The 20,089-nt window shown below is 31.1% G+C and overlaps 2 protein-coding genes across 3 annotated transcripts; both read right to left on the reverse strand.

Moving 5' to 3' along the window:
* Positions 1 to 1,219: 1,219 nt before the first annotated feature.
* Positions 1,220 to 11,122, reverse strand: Ptp61F (Protein tyrosine phosphatase 61F). Of its 2 annotated transcripts, XM_076407428.1 has the most exons (9): positions 10,823 to 11,098; positions 10,060 to 10,238; positions 9,756 to 9,995; positions 9,470 to 9,695; positions 9,236 to 9,409; positions 8,836 to 9,039; positions 8,598 to 8,779; positions 5,051 to 5,164; positions 1,220 to 2,126 (listed from the first exon to the last, which is right to left on the reverse strand). In XM_076407428.1, exons 1-9 carry the CDS (start codon positions 10,904 to 10,906, stop codon positions 2,102 to 2,104), a joined length of 1,428 nt encoding a protein of 475 aa, XP_076263543.1. In that variant the 5' UTR covers positions 10,907 to 11,098; the 3' UTR covers positions 1,220 to 2,101. The 2 variants fall into 2 exon arrangements, with proteins under 2 accessions (XP_076263543.1, XP_076263542.1); XM_076407427.1 differs by lacking the exon at positions 1,220 to 2,126 and having other exon boundaries at positions 2,377 to 5,164; positions 10,823 to 11,122.
* Positions 11,123 to 11,240: 118 nt separating this feature from the next.
* Positions 11,241 to 13,957, reverse strand: LOC143198298 (peptidoglycan recognition protein 1). Its single transcript, XM_076407429.1, has 4 exons — positions 13,725 to 13,957; positions 13,063 to 13,357; positions 12,837 to 12,980; positions 11,241 to 11,687 (listed from the first exon to the last, which is right to left on the reverse strand). The coding sequence occupies exons 1-4, from the start codon at positions 13,878 to 13,880 to the stop codon at positions 11,386 to 11,388; spliced, it is 897 nt and encodes a 298-aa protein (XP_076263544.1). The 5' UTR covers positions 13,881 to 13,957; the 3' UTR covers positions 11,241 to 11,385.
* Positions 13,958 to 20,089: the final 6,132 nt, after the last annotated feature.

Below are 20,089 nucleotides of genomic sequence, written 5' to 3' on the forward strand. Positions count from 1 at the left end.
GATGGTGAAAATAATTTTTCACAAACCAGGAACTAAATTAGGTGCAGAATGAAAGCCCTTAAATAAGCATACTCTTAAAAAGGCAATTTGGAGACATCGAAACAATGTTCATAAGTTCGGTCCCTCAGGCAAAGTTTTGCTACTGTTTTTTAAAGCGTTTAGGAGGATGTTTTCAATCAAAATATCATTTTGCACAAAAACATATTTTCTTTACTAAGCACTCGTCGTATTTACCTAGTTTACTACCATGTGATTCTTGCCTACTAAGCAAATACTATGTCGACGTTAAGACACGTCCACATACAACCTTAAAAGCTCCGTCGACAATGATTCTGGTCTACCACTATTTTCAATAAAATAAAGAAGTTTTGTTAGTCACTATACACTTCAATCTTAAAATAATCAATTTTTTCTGGGCCGTACATCGTATACCAAAACTTTATTCATACGATTTTTATCGCAAAACAGAAGCAGTGTTATCATCGACCAGCTATTAATAAAAGTATGGATCTATTGTTATAGTTATAAAAGGAAATATTAAGTATATTCTTTAAAGCTCTGAACCTATTTATGCTTAATGGAAAATGTACTAATAACACATTAAGTTAGAAATTGCCAGAAAAAATATCACATGATTGGTACTAATAATAAATATTAGTGATCATTTTATTTTATCATTTCTTATTCAAACATTTTTTTTTATTTAAGTTAATTGTTTAGTAATGTGTACACTAAACTACACACAATGGATTGCTCAATGATTAAATTTTTTTAATTAGAAAATAACTGCATTTGGGGTTTCTCAGAATCCATGAAACATACATTGGAAGTATTACCCAACCTGCAGAATTAATCAATTATTGCTTCTTCAATGTCTATGTTCTTTATTCATATGAAAATACCTAAAAACGAGCTATTACCTGCCACAGGAAAAACTAAACAGCCAACTATGACAGACAGCACTTGAACATAACACAAAAAAAGATGTTACAAACAAAAACCTCAAAACTGAGGCTTAAGACTCAACAACAACAAATTACATTTTTATGTTATGAACCTTGTCTTTGAAGAACGAGTCTCTGAGAATACTTACCCTATATTTCGCCAAATTGATATTTCTTCAAGGATAGAGTAACAATAAGGAAAAGAACGGGAACAGTATATAGGGCGGGTAATAAACTAATATTCTAATATCGATTTCTCTACTTATACAAATTAGTCTAGTTTCTTGCAGGTCTTTTATTGTTTTAAACGAAGTTACCTAATGAAATAATACTTAAAAAGGACAATTAGCCTACTATAATCTTTCCAAGGTAATGTATACATACCGTGACAACATTTAACATTGCAATCGGGAAACAAAAACGTTTTTTAACATTATATAATCACGCTGTAAAAATATTTTTACAAAAAATTATCTAAAAGATTAACACTAGACTCTCTACTCAACTTTATTTTACAAATTTTGGGTAAGTGAGGTATTACAATCTGGCCACTTCGGTCGTTTATACATCGCCTAGCTTAATTTACGTTTTGATTTTGTTTAGTAACTTGTCTATTAGCAGTATGGGACTGATATCTTATCAGTAACAATGTGAGCAAGATTTTGTAGTGGAACAGATGGGGTACATTGTAATAGAGTCCTGAATTCCAAAAACTCTGTTTAGGCCTTGTACAGTAAATTGTATCACAGTAAAATATTACACCGTAATCTATTCGAGATGAAATTATTTGACAGAATTTGTCAAAAACCAGTCAGCAATCAAAGCTTGCTCTGTTAAAAAAAAGGACATTTCCTGACTATAGAAAATACATCGCAGATACAGATCACTTATAAAATTTCCAATGACTATGATTAGATAGTATTTTCTATCGCCACAGATAATAAACAATATTATATTCTGGAATTCTAAGACTCTAGATATATTAAGGTACATAATAAAAACTGACGGGTGTTGTATTACAGTAAATGCTGGACATACCTATCGGATATAGACAGTGTGTTTGTGATTGGTTGTTCTTAAAATGTCAAACCGTAGAACTTGTCCTCAACTAATCGGAAAGTGTCATAATCCAATCGCCTCCAAAAAAAATTCAAATGTCAGTCTTGGTGTGTGGTTTTCGGCCTGCAAGAAAAGACTCCGGTATAACGAGAGGGGGTAGATGTGCGGAAAAGAGATAGAAATACCTCAGATCAGAGATATAATTGACAAGAGGAACTTGTGCCGGTGGATGTATCTCTGAACAAAATCCAATGATAGGCTCTTATCACTTATACCAATGATCCCCAGCATGGAAAATTCCTTTTGTCTATTCCTATCTCTTCAACACACTAAATGGGAAGCGCCTACTACGAATACTAAAATGGATCCTATATTGTTTTAAAATAATTTATTTCAAATTTTATAAATGTTCTATTAAAAAAATGCGTAATATATATATAGGGCATAAAATTAAAATGGTATATTCATGTAAGTAATCACAAAGTGTTTTAATACTAGATTCACATTTAGATAATGTTATTTTTCTGTATTACAGGCGGAGAGTTGGATTATATGTTGTAGGGCCAATCTCCAGAAGGGCTTCGTTCTTTGAACGAATCTCAGAAAACAAAATGCCCAGAGACCAGCCCGTGAGAGTCTTTTTATTTTCGCAATAAACAAGGTAACTAAAAATGATTCAAGATTTGTTTATATATATATATATAAATATGATAACAAGATTGCCACTGTTTTTCTCGACTAAGAACTACCTAAAATACCTATAAATACAGTTTCTGCCTTAATATACGTGTAAAAAAGGCACTTGAAAGGAATGCTTAAACTAAAAACGTGGTACTTTAAAACGTTTCTCAATAATCTCCAAAAATAACTTTTTCGTTTTATGAAATTTTTGTTTTCAACATTTTAACCGAAAACACCCTGTATATTTTCGTTTTTTTTTCTCAAATGGCTTGAATGATGGGCGATCGATTCTGTCACAGGTAAATAATAAATATTAATGATATAAAAAACATTTAACATATAAGTCTTGTACACACCAACACATTGATTTTTATATATATGTATATATAGAGTGATTCCTTCCCAGGTGTAGAACATAAATATAAAAATTAAGTGAAACATTTAATCATAGCATTGACTTTGTATATTGATCAACATTGTAACTACCAGGCAGTTATTGCTGTTGAATATTTACCCTAAGCATATTAAAAACTTTTGTTAGAAATATTTAGTCATTGTTATCGTTAGTATAAGATAAATTCAATAAAAATTCAATCAAACGGTACTTAATAAGACAAAATTCGCTAGTATTAATGAATCACTCTATATATTTCTCATTCCCATGTTACCTTTCCAATATTACCACAAAACATGTTAGTCCAAAATCCTGTGAATGTTAGGCTTATGTTATTTTATAATAGCTATTTTTTTCTATGAATTTCTATCAAAGTGCAGATAAAAACAATTGTTAATTGTGAAAAGTCGGTCGGAGTGGGTCTGACATAAAATATACCAAATGTCAAAGCAAAAATCATCAGTACCTTGATTGATATGTAATAAAACACGTGTGTGATATCGTTACCAGGATAGTATAATTTATGTACATAGCTGCCAAAAATATTGTATAATATAAATCAAACCAGACTTTATATAATATCTGAATTTTATTTATTACTGGGGCAAATATTTCTCAAGTACATTTACAATATACTTCAAATGCATCTAGTAGGCATACTATATAAAGTGTCTGGCACTACACTTGACTTTCTATAATAGCCATCTGATTTTTTTGCCGTCATAGTGTACTAATAGAAAAATGCATCTCTTATAAAACGACATCAAGTCTAGCCCTCACCGAATTTTGAACTATATCAATTATTATCATAGTTTTGCTTATGTAGTAATCTTTCGCTTTCAGTCTTGGCAACCAATCCAATTTGATCTGTGTTATTACACATCAATATCTATATCATCTAATTATATATATCTATCTATAGATTATTATTATTACATACATGCGTTTGCAAAATATATATGTTACAAGATGCGATCGACGTAGAGAATCCCTATTGTTTTTCAACTTATAAGTTAAGGAAGATGAACGGTTGGAATCTGATGACCAGGAACTATGTTTGAAACACATTGTTCAGCCGCTGCGATACCGCAATCAGGCTACAGCTGGTACAAAATAAACAAAACTCACATTACGGTGATCAATATTATCTATTTAATGAAACCGATTGACAACTTATACCTCGAAATGACCTATTTTGAATGCAAATTGTAACTGAAATGATTTTACACGCCTTTCCTTATTGTTTTAAAAAAGGTGATTTATTTTATATCAAAACAATACTTTTACAATCCATTACATCAAATCAAAATATTAGCATATATCAGGTTTGGTCTAAGGAACACTGGAAGCCAATATAGTGCTACAATCGTCATTATTTCTCGGTAGCTCTATCGAGTCAATCTTAAACACGTAACGAGATAACGAAATCGCATCTAAATGAAATCCATATGGACGTGCTCGATAAATAGATAGTATTGATTGGATACCAACGGAATTTCTTGTTATAGCCTAGACGAGATACCTTACCGTAACATTTTCGATATGCAACTAGTTTACGCGCTACCAACCAACAAGAACAGCGATCCAACGATCTTTTCTAATACTAACCGAAAAATAAACTATGAAGAAAAAATAGATATATTACAATAAAAAAAGAACGTCGGCGAAACGCGACCATCAAACTGACGGTGTCGATAGAATTTGTAAAAACAAAACGTTTATATCAAATTTATTATTATTTTTGTTACTCATCTTCCCGAAAAAACTGCTCCTTAAAAAAGTGCAAATAACTAAGTTTGTACAATTTTCTTTTATATGTTGGAAATGTAAATCGTGGACGATACAGATATTAGCGCGTTTTCGCTAAAAAACCAAAGATCCTCGTCCGATTTATTGCTTAAAGTAAAAATAGGCAATAAAACCGCCTCCCAGTAAAAGGGCGCCGCCCATCACTAAAGGAAAATATAGAGACCTCTTCAGTTGCTGCCAGTGTTCGTTCGCCTGTTGCCGCCTCTTCATATCCCGCACTTGTTGCTCCATCTGTTGTTTACGTTCCACCCGGCGACGATGACGAAGCTCGGCCGCACTAGAAACAAAAATTCATTGAGTAACAATTATCTGGACTAATTATATTAGCGAAAGCGTTGTTTTGAGATAGTTTAAACACAATGCCAAAGGCCTTGCCTTACACGGTCAATATCATTGAATCGACATATAAGTCTATTCAATATAACAGTGAACTAACGTCATCCAAATGTTTAATGTATTGCTTGCAGCAAAATATTAATTATGACTACAAGTTATAAACCGGCAAATGCTTTAACACTTTGCTTGTTTTCATAAATTTCAAATCGCTGCTAATGGTATAACGGATACCACCTCTTGCCAATAAAATTCGTTATACATAAGGTTTTTACTATTAAATAGTAAGTACCTATCTATATCCAAGTAAAAACCCCTGCAATTTTTATTAAAAATATTTTTAGTGTTGCAATTGCAATGAATATTAGTGAATGAACACGGTCACTGAAATATCTTAAAAAATGAAACATATTCTAATAATAATCTTGGATTCACCGAAAAAAAACCGTCCTCATACGAAGATGACGAATTAACATCAGCTTGATGTTAGCTCTATTAGAGATTAAATATATGAAATGTACAAGAATAGTTAGTAGTTCATTCAATATAAACGTAACTTAATACAAATTATTTCAGAGGAAACTGTTAGTCTGAAAAGTATCAATAGAAAGCTTAGAGATATGCAACTCTTTGAGGGATGTAGAACATCCCTTCATATACTGTTGGGTAATATAAGATTTAAATGGTGTAAGGATAACCCACCAAGAGTTCTAATGGTACATCCAGATTCATTCTTTCAATTTGTGTATTTAGATGAAACATGGATATTTCAGAATGGGACCAATACAAAATTGATTAGGATTTATTTGTCAAAACATTTATTAATAAATCATTGCAGATACATTGTTCTTCAGAAAGTTCCATCAAGAAATTAAACGTAAATCGTGAAGAAATGTTAGAGAGATTAGGAAATCAACAGTTTAGTTTTTCACATGAATGAAACTTTCTGAATAAAAAATTACGATTAAATGGTGACAATTTCCAAGACAGGGCGAGGAGAGTGAAAACAATTAAGGTGAGTATATAATTAATATATGATAACTGTAGGATGTGAAAGATGTATGTGTGCTATTTTTCAAAATAAACGAGAGCATCGGTTAAAATGTGAGAGTAGTAAAAGTAAATGTGGCAAATGCGTTAGAGACATACAGGTAGTAACAAAACAAACTAAGGTGAAATACAGTGTTATCAAAATGACTTTACAAGGAAACACCGTACTGAATGAAACAAAAACTAAACATAAAAGGTAAATATGCTTTCTAATGAAGTCAAAGCCAAAATCACCTAAAACCCAGAGTTGATGTGCACATTGTTTTCACTGTTTTATTGAACCGATTATAGTTTTGGTTAGCAATAAAGTGATATTAGAATATGTCAGGCGTATGAACATTCAAAATTCAGAGTTCTTGAAATTATAACGCACATGCGTCCTGATATGAACAAAACTACTGACTATGTACGACGACAGATTCAATACTAGGTGATTGAAATAGTTATCTACATTCTTTAAAGTGCATTTTGTTAAGGTAAATCTATATAACTGAATTAAAGGTAATATATATTTTGTCCAAAAAAACAACTTCCAGAAGAAAAACTGTTAAAGACTTTTTAATATATTTAAACTTATTTCGTCCCATTTAAAGTAATGCTTTTTTGGTATCATGCGTTTAAGTGAATGCTTTTCCAATCTTCAAAATAATTGTTGAATTCCATTTTTAGGATGGAGTTCTTCGATTGATTTTAATATCTTCGATAACTCAAAACAATGCCACCGAAGTAATTATTTTAAGCTTAAGAGAAATGTCGGAAAAACCACTGCACTATCTAGTGAAAACTTAAAAATTAACCCATAATTCTGTTTGAATTCTGAATTTGTCTTGACCGAATGGATTCATAATAAGTTTAACATTTTTTATCATATATTTTTTATGTTCGGCAATGAAAAAAAAATGAGAAAACGACCTTCCTCGCGACAATCTTTAGAAAAATTCAATCTTTAGAAAATAAGTAAAATTGCCTCTAGAAAAATATCCAATTACCATGAAGTCTATTAAGAAACTGAACTTAAAAGTCCCATATCGATTAAACGAAGAAAACAAAACTATGCCTCTATGATTGAAAATTATTTAATAAGTGGGCATTAAATTGACCCATTTATTGATTAAACTATCATATGTGATCCAAAGCGGATTTATTATAACTATAGGCACGTGACTAATCTGTCAGGAAAAAAATGGGTAGGGAGTTTGGAGGTCGCCCATCGGAGAATTTTTACCGCTCTGTGAATAATTAATTCAGGCCTATTATTCTGAAAATGAAGTACCTCCCGCAAAAAATAAATAGCCGTTATTACGGATTTATTATTTAAAAACTTCTCAATCTTCTTCAAATTTCCTCAGTCAATTATTATATTTGTTTAACTGTTGCCTGAATATAAGCCCTTAACTCTGAAGAAGCCGAAACCGATATTGATGTTGCTTCTTATCTGATAAATCAATACAGATTTTCGTTAAATGATTCAAATAGATTTAACCCGCTTATATACCTTCAGCAAACCTACAGAATGACGACAACGATAACGATGTGTTTTAAGATGTAAAAAATGTGGATTACTTTTTCCCACACCTAATATTTCAAATATCTTGTAACAATAGTGCTTTTTAATTGCCCATGTTATCTTATTTATTTATCTCAGCTAAATTTATGTAATTCCTCGATTAAAAAAAATTCCCATCATAACTAAATATTTTGATAAGTCTCTTTAACCACTTTAAAAGCTAACTGAGCATTGATTAAATGGATAAACGAACATACACCGAGTTAAAATATGATCATTAAATCCAGAGAAAACATAAATTTTTAAAAAAAGATATTTCGAATCAACAATGGACAATACAATATGCGTTTCTCTAATATTACATAAGTATGGCAAAGCTAAGCAACAATTACTTATTATAGAATGAACGAAGCTCGTCAAGCATCAGTACCCCGTTGCGTACAATAATATACTAGAAGAAACAAAATTACCAATGCCCGTCAAATTAGTAACTGAGATTCAGATGTGATTGTATGCAATAACTTTTACTTAGGCGGAAATATGAAACTCTTGTTGCACTCTCCTAGCTAGAAATATAGATAATTATTCTCCAAATAATATTACTTAAAGAAATTGTTTTATGTATAAAATTTCATTGTAATTTAAACGAATTAATATGATGAGTAAGCGTAACTTGCTAAACCAGTTAACTTGATGAATGTTATTAATTGATCAATCAAACTTACAAAAAGCCTAGCAAGCACGAACCGAGTTTAAGTTAATGTTGTAAGTGTATATTTAATGGTTTAGGAATAATTTCATGACGTAAATTAAAACTAACCTGGTTTTTGATGCGTTCTCTTTGAACTCCGAATTGGGACTGTCCGACCCAATCAGTATTTCCTCTACAGCTTCATCTTCCTCGTCGGCTTCGTCATCTCCCAACGAATCCTCACTACTTTCGTCGTCCTCTTCTTCCTCGTCACCTGGCACAACAGGTAGAGGACCGCTTGGAATACGTGACTGAAAATAAATGCCGATTTTAGCCGATACCAAAACACTATTGCGCGTAGCCGTACTTCATCGATGTTTCCGCCATTTTCTTTATACGTTAAATCATCATCTGAAGCACTCTGGGGTATGGTTGGCAAAGGCTTATCGGCCAAACCGTTGTGAGCAGCTTTAAGGCTATCTGTTCGGGGCGGCGGAAGGGGAGGGGGCTCATCGTCTTCCTCTGAGCTGGGAGCTTCTTCTATAAGATCCCCGTCAATTACATGATTAACCTTAAACAGTTAGTTTGTGACACCACGAGGTCCGATTTCAGTAATAGTTACTTACAACAACACATCGAAACAATAAATTAACATACGAGGATAGTGGGGAAAGGGAGATTGGGGAACTACTTAAAACACACTAAATATTCTAGATAGAAATTCAAAATTGTTAACAAAATAAAGTATATTTTAATTTTATATATACCTTTGCTTCTGAATCATCATCAGAATTAGATGTTAGTAATTGATTTGCACCTTCTATAATGGCTTGATATGAAAATCTTAGTTGTTCGTGAGTCTGTATAAGTCCAGTTCTGTATTTTCGCATTTCTAATAGTACCTCTTCTACATTTACAGAATTTAGGCCATATTTTTCAATCTGTATATAAAATAATGTTAAATGACTCCTGTTAAATTTTATACACCTAAAGACACTTACTAAAATTAAACAGGAATCCACAAGGCAAAATGTTCCAGATCTTCCTATACCTGCTGAGCAATGAACAATAGGTGGACCAACGTCTTCTTTTAGAACTCCTGCATTCCTCACTTTCTTTAAAAAATCTAAGAATTTTGTTGGGGAGCATGGTACTCCAAAATCAGGCCATGTTATATAGTGGAACTGTAGAATTTCTCTAGACTTTCCACTTTCAATATCAGTTAATCTATGTAATTATAAAACCAATTATACACATTAAATATATTTATATTTTTTTACCATTTACCTCAATACTCTAGTTAAATAATATGAGTGATCTTCTTGTTTTATATACTCTAGAGTTAGACCTACATCAGGAAAGTTTATTTTTGAACCAATGGTTGAAGGCCAATATTGAGAACATTTTTCTGCCTTCTTCTCTATTAATTTATTTAGCATAAGGACAGCCTTACTCTGCTGCTCCCATACCATTAACCAGAAATGACTGACTGTATTGGACAGGGGACCTTGAGTAAGTATATATTTCCTAAAATGGAAGTAATAAAACATGAACAAAAAATTAACTAGGTTATTCAAAAATTGAACATTACCTATTAGCTCTTTCAACTTTGCACAAATTTGCATTAATATAATCTGTTGATCCTCTTTGTAAAATAATACGGCTGTGATCATATGGATGGACATCTCTGTATCGATTTAAGATCTTGTTCTGAGGTTTTAAAGCCTCTGAACATTGTCCTTCTTGTTTCAGACTCTTAGCCCTGATTCTCTAATAATTTAAAAAAGACATGTTACTTCATGTACATTTCTTGTAATCATTTATATTTTGTTATGCATATATTATATTTTAAATATTATGAAATCAATGAGTAATATGTTAATTTAACATTTCCTGAGATTATATTAAGTAAAATGAGTTAAACAGTCTATTATTAAACATATTAATAACATTTAGGAAGAAACTTACACAATATATTATTATAATAGACGGGTGTGATTTTTACATACATAACAATTTTATCAATTATATTATCTGAATATTCTAATGAAATTCCATGCCAATATTTAAAAGAGTTTCTCTATTATCATATCACTATAAAACTTAATAGGTTAACTGATATCTAGGTAATGTTGATATAAAACAAGTACTCATTAAAATATGCAATAAAGACATTTTTTACTAGTGATTTTTTCCATTTACAAGGATTCTGATTCATAACTTGTTTCTGTGTCTTTAACGCCACGAGTTTTTCCTGTTTTAAACAGTTAACAAAATAAAATCGGGTTAGGCGAATTCAAGTAAAGAATTACTTAATTTCTGGGTGATATTTTAAATAAAACGAAAGCACATACCTGAAAAAATGCCGGCCAGTCATCTTTCAAGCTTAATTCCAAGTATTCGGTTTCAATATTGTTTGAGGATGATTCAGACGTCATGATTTTTAAGTAAAATTAATTCCACACTGATTGAACACAGAAATTCACTGATTAATTTACTCTCCTGACATGGTAACAGCACCAAAAACTAATGAAATTTAAACAAAAGCTCTCAAGAAACGTTCGAACACCATTTTTAAAAAGAGAACGACTAATGTATCACCATCACCACCATAAACTAAACAAAGAGCGACGTTGACGTTTCCTAAGTCAACTGTTGTTTGTAATTGTCAAATTGCCGTGTGGTCGGTAAAAAAGATTTCTGACTGAAATTGAATTAGAACTGATAAGGTGACATTATGTCAATGGGAGATTTAGAAAAAAAAAATCTGTATAGCAAATAAAGCTTTATTGAGAAAATATACGTATTTTAGCTTGTCACTGCTAATCAACGCGGATCAGAAATATATGTATAAAATTAAAGATCGTAAAATATATTTACAGTTCATGTGAATTACAGTTGTCTAAATGGAAAGATCTCAATCTTCAAACGAAATTGCAGGGTTCCGAACGCTAATTTCTGGATTGAAGTTTTTCCACGTTTTGATTTCATCCACCAGCTTATCACCAGGGCTTTGGAATGGTCTGCATTGAGAGTGGGCTAACAATTGATAATTTGGACTTATAGCGCCTATTCGAATACCATGGTTAATGAGATCTTTGCATGCTTTCAGTGACTGTTGAGGAGGAAGCTTGTTGACGAAACAGCCAATAAATGCAATACCCATTGCGTATTTGTTGTAATTTAATGTGTGAGATCCTTGAATAAACCAACCCCTACCTAAAATCGGAAACATTTTAAAATAACAACAGCATGTCTAAAATAATTAAAATAAGTTACATGTCTTTATTCCAATATAAAATGACAAGTGCCATACACAATTTATTTGCCTTTAAATGATTCAAGAAGTTTTTGACTTTTTGTTTCGACTATAATTTTTTATTCAATATAATTGCCCTGAATTTCAATAGTATCCCTGATAATTTTTTAGGAATAATGTGCGAGCAGCTAAAAGTCGAAGGACGCTTTATCTGGTGAATTGGGTGAAGGTACATATTTATTCACTTTTCTTGTTTTTATGAAAAATATGACCAGGTCAAATGATATTCCATCTTTATCAGCTTAACTTGGCGAACTTGATAGCGCCATCTTTTATCGAACGACAAAAAAACACTGAACAACCTATTAGAGCAATAATCGCAAAAAACAGAATTATTGACGATGCATTAAGGTAAGTATAAATGACTTTATAACTGAAAAAAACATATTTGAAAGTCACGAAATTGAATTTTTTCTCAGTTAATTTCCGATCTTTTCTTTTTTGACCGGCAATATTGCCTCAAATAAAATATTCAGTAATATAAATATTATTAATGTGTAAAAGGATTACATCATTTACAATTTTTGTTTATATCTTAAATAATCTACAATAATAGCCAAAGATTTTGATGATTATCATTTATGCCAAATCTCTGTTTTGTCAATTTAAAAATTTTTCAAATAATGGAAAAACTGCATAGCCTACTAAAATTTTTTGATATCTTTATGGTTTTCTCTGTTTTTCTTAACATTCTTCGTTTTTTTTCTATATCGTAATTCAGAGCATTTGAATTAAAATGTTTGGGAAAAATCCTTAATAATCATGAAACAATACACTGTGTTTTTGTAACTTAATAATAGCCTTATAACAGAAAACATTATATTGAACTCCTTTTTAATAAACCTCTTAAAAATAACTTTTCTCTTAAAAAATTACAATTTTCTGACATTTCTACAAAATAATATAGTTTCAACATAATGTGATAGTAATTAAGTTTTCTACTAGTTAACTCATCTAGTTTAATTTTCTGCCATACTACCACAATGAACTTTCTAGTGTTTAGAATCATGAAATGTAGTTTATCTTGTCATATAAATTAAAATACAAACCTTCATATACATTTCCATCACATCCGACACAGAAATTGTAAGCTATGTCACTCCATCCCTGGCTTTCAATATGAAAAGTTTGAAGTAACCGTAACATTAACACATTTTCAGCTTGTGTGTATGATTCATCTGTAGCTGTATGACCTAAAATTAAAAAAATTCTATTTTTTGCGATCTCTTTAATATATTAGGTATAATTTTCACACTAAATCTAGTTTTCACATACATATGATCACAAATCTGGCTGGTTCTGGTAAATATGTCCTTTCTGCTCGGCATGGTTCTGCTAACCAATGCATTCTGTCAATCATGGGAAAGTAATTTGTGAAATCCCTGCCTTTATTACTTTGGATTTCCAGCTCATTCTTTTGAGTGTTTAATAAAATATTTTCTGTGATGTTGATTACATGTCCTATACGTACATCTGTTGATTGATCTATATTTATTGTATCGGCTATTTTAGAAAAGGGTTCACGTAAGTATACTGTCGCTGCTTGTATAGCTTCTTGACGATTTCTTTGCTAAAATAAATAAAATTATTTCAAACATGTTAAATGCGTTTTTAGTTTTATTATTTTATGTTCAATTTGAAAGTGTCAATTGTAATTTGTATTAATATTTCCATATTGGTATAATTAATGATAAAGAAAATAATTAACACATGGATTGTTACAAACAAAATTATTTTAGAGTGGATTCCCAACTTTAAAGATGAATGCCATCCATTACTATACACATACTTTATACATTTGTGTTGCATCTGTAGACAAATATATAAGGTAAACATTTTGTTAAACATTATTAGTTTAAAAAACAAGGCATTAATAGCTGCGAAGATACTTAAATAAGGCGTTATTTAAATCAATTTACTCATAATGACGAACTTACAACTTTACTTTTGCTGATATCAAAGTTCCGCATTAAAGCATCATGCACCGCTGTGTCGTTTCGTAAGTCTAAACTATCTTTTTGCCTATTATCGATATCCAATCTATCCATTGCACTTTCCAGTACGTTATTTGTTGCTTCATTGACCGAACACATTTTTAGAGATACAAATACACATTGCAGAACCACAACAAAAGATATAGTCTGAGCTATATGTCAGTTGCTATTTAATTATCAAGGTTGTGACACATGCATTGTGTAAAATTGACATCATCTTAGATTAAATCTATCGTTTTTTAGCAGTAACTGCAGTGAGAGACAGAACATGATCAGGAATTTAGTTATATTTTTGTTGACATTGATTGGGTTATTCTTCCAAAAATTATATAAATAAAAAATCTAACAAATTAATCATTTTGATCCAAAATAAGTGAAGTGCAATTTGTTAAATAAGTAAGATTTATTAATTTCAAATATGATGTTTAAGCCATTTATGATTCCATGAACGTTATATGGATGAAACTGTAGCTTTTTGGACTGATATTTATAATGTATTGATTTACTACAATAAAATTAAATGCTTATTGTTTATTTCTGTTAGGTAAAAGGTAATATTTGAAATGTTTTATACCCAAGTCCTGGCGGTGTTCATATCATTACGTTAGTGTACATATTTTTATTTTTTCTTTGTTGTTATTATTTATTGAAAACAATATAATTACGATATATAGGTTGTAAATATTTTCCAGGCAGATATTAAACACGTATAATATATTTTTATATAACACTGTATCGTTACAATAGTTGCAGTTTATAAATATAACTGAATTAAAAAGTAACAAATGCGTTTACATTGATATAATATGAGTTATTTCGATATTTAATGGTTGGTTGTTAAATATAGATGTAACTTTTTACGAAATATGACTCATTTGGAGATAAAACTGTTGACAATTTAGATAAGAATCATGCATGGGCATACGTTAGATATATTTTTAAAATCCCAAAATCAAATAATTTTTATGTCATTATTTGAAATACCATTTAATTTCTCCAATAAATCTTATAAAATTCTATAATTCAATATAACGAGACTTCTAATTGGAAATACTGTATATAATATTTGATTTTGGAATACTTGGAATTCTTGCTGTTAGCATATTGTTGTGTTTATTTATCTTGTTTAAATATACTGCGGTTAGTCTGGCTGGGAACAAATTAGATATGATTTTCTATGTGCAATAACAACTGCAAATTTAACTTGATTGGATAATTAACAACGTATTTTTGTGTAGCTGTAGTATATTTAATGATGGAAAAAAGCATTATTCAAATATTCTGTTTATTTTGTTGCTTTTAATAAAAAATAAACAAGAGGTAATATTCAACAGGGACATTTATTACAGTAAAACAGGACACTTGCGGAAGACAGTTGACATTTAGTGGTGTAACTTGTTTCTTTCTAGAGCTTTACATTCAGGACAATGCTGTATATTGGCTTTAAGTTTCTTTTTTGTTCCTATGGGAGCGGGTAGGTTTTGTGTAGGTTTGCAGTGTTTATGGATACGTCTCTCGTGTATGGTTCTTAGTGGTTTTTCCGAAATAAGATTCGGGTGAAAGCGCCTGTCGGAAAATCGACTTCCACAGCCGTGCCGGGCGTCAGGGACGCCCCCTATCATCTTGTGCATGTTACAGCATCGATCGCAGTACCTGCGACAAGGCATGGGTTGTTTGATGTACGCGTAAGGACTCTGATTCTTCAGTACGAAGCAGTCGCCCTTCCGTTCCAGGACGTTGTTGGCGAAACCGTACTCGATGGCGGCCGACACCACCTTGTAGACCTTGGACTGGATATCGTCCGCGTTCAGAGAGGGCGGCGGTATCGGGGTTCTGGGACGGTGGCAGACCCGTTGACTACGTGTCCTGGATGTCGAGTCGACGCTGTTCTCTCGACAGTTTTGCGATACCTGCGAAGAAAACAGGCGCTTCAACTTGGTCAGGTAGAATAACAGCAGGTTATCGTAATTTTTCGGTGTTCCTGCGGCGGATTTCGTTCCCGGCACCTCCTTGTGGACTGGCGCTTGGGCTCGGTCGTTGTTGTTGAAGTGCACCAGCTTTAACTTGTCCGGTTTCATCTTGTCGTTGCTGGGTCTCATATTAAACGAACAATTTGGCGGTCAGAAAAGGAAATGATAAATTTAATCGCAAGAATTTTGACAGTTATCTGTTAAAGACTGACATTGGCCTACTACATACCAGGAAATGTCAGACAACGCTCCATTATTTGCTTGTTGACAGTTCGGAAAATAACTGGTCGTTGTCTTATATTGTTTCACTGCATGGAATTACAAAACCCATATAGAATGTGGATTTAAACGATAAACCCATAACCGTGTTTTGCGCGTCCGAATCGCTAGAGGATCGTATGTCAAAGTATTACAGAATCCTTATATTTTTTTTGATTTGAAATTTTGTGTTCACATCTTTCCGACAGGTTATATTTGTTTTTTTTAGACTATAGGGAGGTTTTCATCTTATTTAAGGGTACTAGGAGCCTAATTTAACTAGTTTGTGTGCGAAGCTACCTGTAAACTTTTTTATTTATTTGCAAAAAAAAATTATAAAATTAAATTTAACGAAAATTGTCATTCAGTATGTCCGCAAATGGTAACCTTTTTCAAAATAATTAATTGTTCATAACCTACTGATCAAAGGTAATGTAATAAGAAAATTTATAATTACGTGTTGCCTGTTCAGGTGGATGAAAACAATGCATTGTAAAGGGCAAAACTGCAAAATTTTGGTTTATTATTTTATTATATTTAAGTTATTAGTTGTCAGAATATATATCGTTTTTTGATGTATTTTGAAAATGTTTTATACTTAAATGTTAACTGGTATTTAAATAAAATATTGTATTAAAATTTTATTTTTTAATTTCCCTTGGTAGTAAATAAATCCCCGGCCCGCCCCGCGGTAGTTTAGACGAACATAATTTGGTTATATTGACATAGAATGTGATCTCCCATGTATATGATTTTTATTAAGTTTTGTTCGTCTAAACTACGTCAGAATAAATTAAAGAATAATATAAAATATATTTATATTACAGGGGAAATTAAAAAATTGAATTGTATTAAAATATTTTATTTATATATTAGTTTATATTTGTTTTTTTTACTAATTAATTTATTAAAACTAGTAATACAACTAACAATAAACTTTAATCTGACTTAACCTACTCACAAATAATTACAACTGATATATTTTCCACTGAATCATTTAGTATTCAAACATTTGCAAGATCAGAAGGTTTTTTCTGTTTTCTGAGACGTCTGATGACATTATCCACATCTAGACTGGACGCCTTCGTATTGTTGTGGTTCTGGAGTCTTCTTTGATGGGAATGGGCAATTCTTCTGACAGTGTCCTTTACCATATCATATTTCTAGGTCTCGATGGAGGTCACAAACTCGTACATACCAAGGCGCATTCACAATACACTTCAGCACTTTATTTTGGAACCTTCGAATTACTTGGTATTTGGAAGAACTGGCGACGCCCCACAGCTGAATTCTACCGATCCACACGTCTCAGTATCTGCTATAAAAAATATAAAAAAATGCTATATAATATAAAAAGTTGATAGCTGGAAGTTTCGACCAAGCCACCAATACATTTTCCTGAATTTGATGTTGAATTAATCGTGTTTCTTTTTTATGCGCTCCTTCCATCTGAGCTGGGAGTTAACATTTGTATAAAATGTTCAAAATACATCTAATCTGATAACTGATAACTTATTTTCTAATTTTACATTATTATATAAACAAATATATTGCATACATTTATATATTTATACATACGTCATCAAGTTTTTTAATGTATTGCCTGTCGCAATTTGTAAATTCGTTGCAGAATTTCTGATATTTTCCTTCTCATTTTATTCTAGTTAAAAAGAGACACAATGCTGTCTGATTAAGAATCTGATTCTTGAAAGCAATAGTGATAAGAGGTTATAACTCTAACCTATAAACTATAGTGGCTGTATAATTAACTATAGTTTTTAGATGTACTATAGTGATAACACTTTTGTTCAATTATTTTATTTGGATTAGAATGTTGTATATCAAAGCCAAACTGAACTAAAACTCAGAATTGATGCGGGAACATTGCGACGTTACGATGTCACAAATTTAAATGACGTATGTACAAAATAACTTTGAACAGTCTATATAGTATACGTACAATACGTATACGTATACAATTTTGCATGTGAAATTTTTGCCTCATGAAATCCCATTTATATTTTTCATCCACCAGAACAAGCAACACCTACTATTCCTTCCAATAAAACCTCCAATGCACGTCATAAAAATTTATAATGTAATGTTGCCGTACCAAATTTAAGATTTCATTTATTTTGATTCTGACAACAAAACACTAGTGTAACTGAAATAATAAAACAAGAATAAATTTATAAAATATAATTTATTTTAACATTATAGTATCTTTAATGCAAATTTATTGCAGGACTTAAACTACAGTTAGCCACATTATTTTCTAGGTTAGGACAACGGTGGCTATTACCAGTACCAATACTACTGGAAATCAAATTTTATTGACCGATTCGGTTACATGTTCGGTCGCACCAGACTTCATTCAGTCTCTTTTTAACTAGAATAATGCTAATTAGTAAAATGAGAAAGAAAATACCCCGAGTTTAAAAGGGATTTTACGTTTTTATAAACTGAATCTGGCAATACGTTTGTTGATGATAGTAGCACGTCGCAATGTTGCCACATCTATTTTGAATTTTAGTTTACGTTTGCCTGTTTATAACTTCTAATTATTACTAATGTTTTGAAGAATTTTGTAGACATTTGACAACAGGGCGATCTCTATTAAAACATATCGAATTTTATAAAATGATTCGGTTACATGTTCCGACATCCTGCATTCTGCCTTTTTTTAACTAGGGGAAAATGAGAAAAAAAATCGCTCCGAGTTTAAAAAGAATTTTACATTTTGACACAAATTGCACTTGGCAGTACATTCGACGTGCATTGGTTGTTTGAAAAGATTAATAATTTTGCTGATATCTGAATGGGAATTTTCGTTAAACTTGGTTTAGTACATTATTTTGCTTATAAATAAAAAAAACCTAGATAGTTTTGCGCATAAACGAATCATTGGTTGTTTGAAAAGATTAATAATTTTGCTGAATGGGAATTTTCGTTAAATTTGGTTTAGTACATTATTTTGCTTATTAATAAAAAAAACCTAGATAATTTTGCACATATAAGAGGGTACTCATTTAAGTTCCCATTCTATATTTCTATGTTTTCGTTTCGTTTCTTGGGACTAAATTTCGTTGATCTAGTGCGATGCAATATAACTTAGATTAATTTATATCTTTTCGCGTAATATGTTTGTAAATTTTTTACGGTCTGTTCCTAAAACAGATTATTTTCACGCATGATTTGTTCCAAAATACTTCGAATATATAGAAATAAATGTGAAACACAATAAAATTATACGTGATAGTAAAAATCCATCTTAATAAAAGTTTTAATTTTACTTTTTATATTACCTCTCAAATTGTCAGAAATGAAATAAATCTAGGGTTACTATAGGCTGGGCTATCTTTTTATTTGTTTTTAGAAATGGTATTGAAAATAAATCAGTAAATGTTTCCAAAACATATAAAATAGTTGTCACTGCTTGGCTGGCAGCACATTGTCAATTGCTTGTTTTACACTAACATTTTTATGGATATTTTGTTGTAGATCATTCACAAAATTTAAAACGTTCAAATAGTTCAAGGGTATCAAGTTGACGTAATAATTTTTTATATTTTCGACGTAAAACTGCAAACTCTTATAGTGAATGGTTGTCAGACGTCAATGTCAACTGTCGTAGCCATGTAAATGTTGAAGTAACATACACTTTAAAAATAAACCAGTAGGTGGCCACTTTATTTTTATTTTTGGTTTCCATGTTTTAAATATATTCACAATAATATTTCTGGTTCTTTACCGAAATTACCATAGTACAGATAATTTGAGTACAATATACCTGTTTTCGGTATTTTATATTCTTGGTTAGATAAAACGATCTTTTAATTTTATATTAATTTTGGTAGACAACATAATAATCATGAACAATGAATGACATCAACGGTTGTGGTTTTCATTTGCGGGTAATCACAGAGTAATCTCTTGTTTTGCTATAAATATCTACCATGCGTAATTTAGTACACATTCAAATACACACAGAATGTAAAAGGACTATCTATATATTTTTTCCGCAATTTTATAATATTAGTTCAGATATATTGTTTATGTTAATATGATAAAGTGGTGAAT

The sequence above is a fragment of the Rhynchophorus ferrugineus genome, unplaced genomic scaffold (genome assembly GCF_030347505.1).
Source record: "Rhynchophorus ferrugineus isolate W39M unplaced genomic scaffold, kcgeb_rfMv2 rfM6, whole genome shotgun sequence".
Classification (NCBI taxonomy): domain Eukaryota; kingdom Metazoa; phylum Arthropoda; class Insecta; order Coleoptera; family Curculionidae; genus Rhynchophorus; species Rhynchophorus ferrugineus.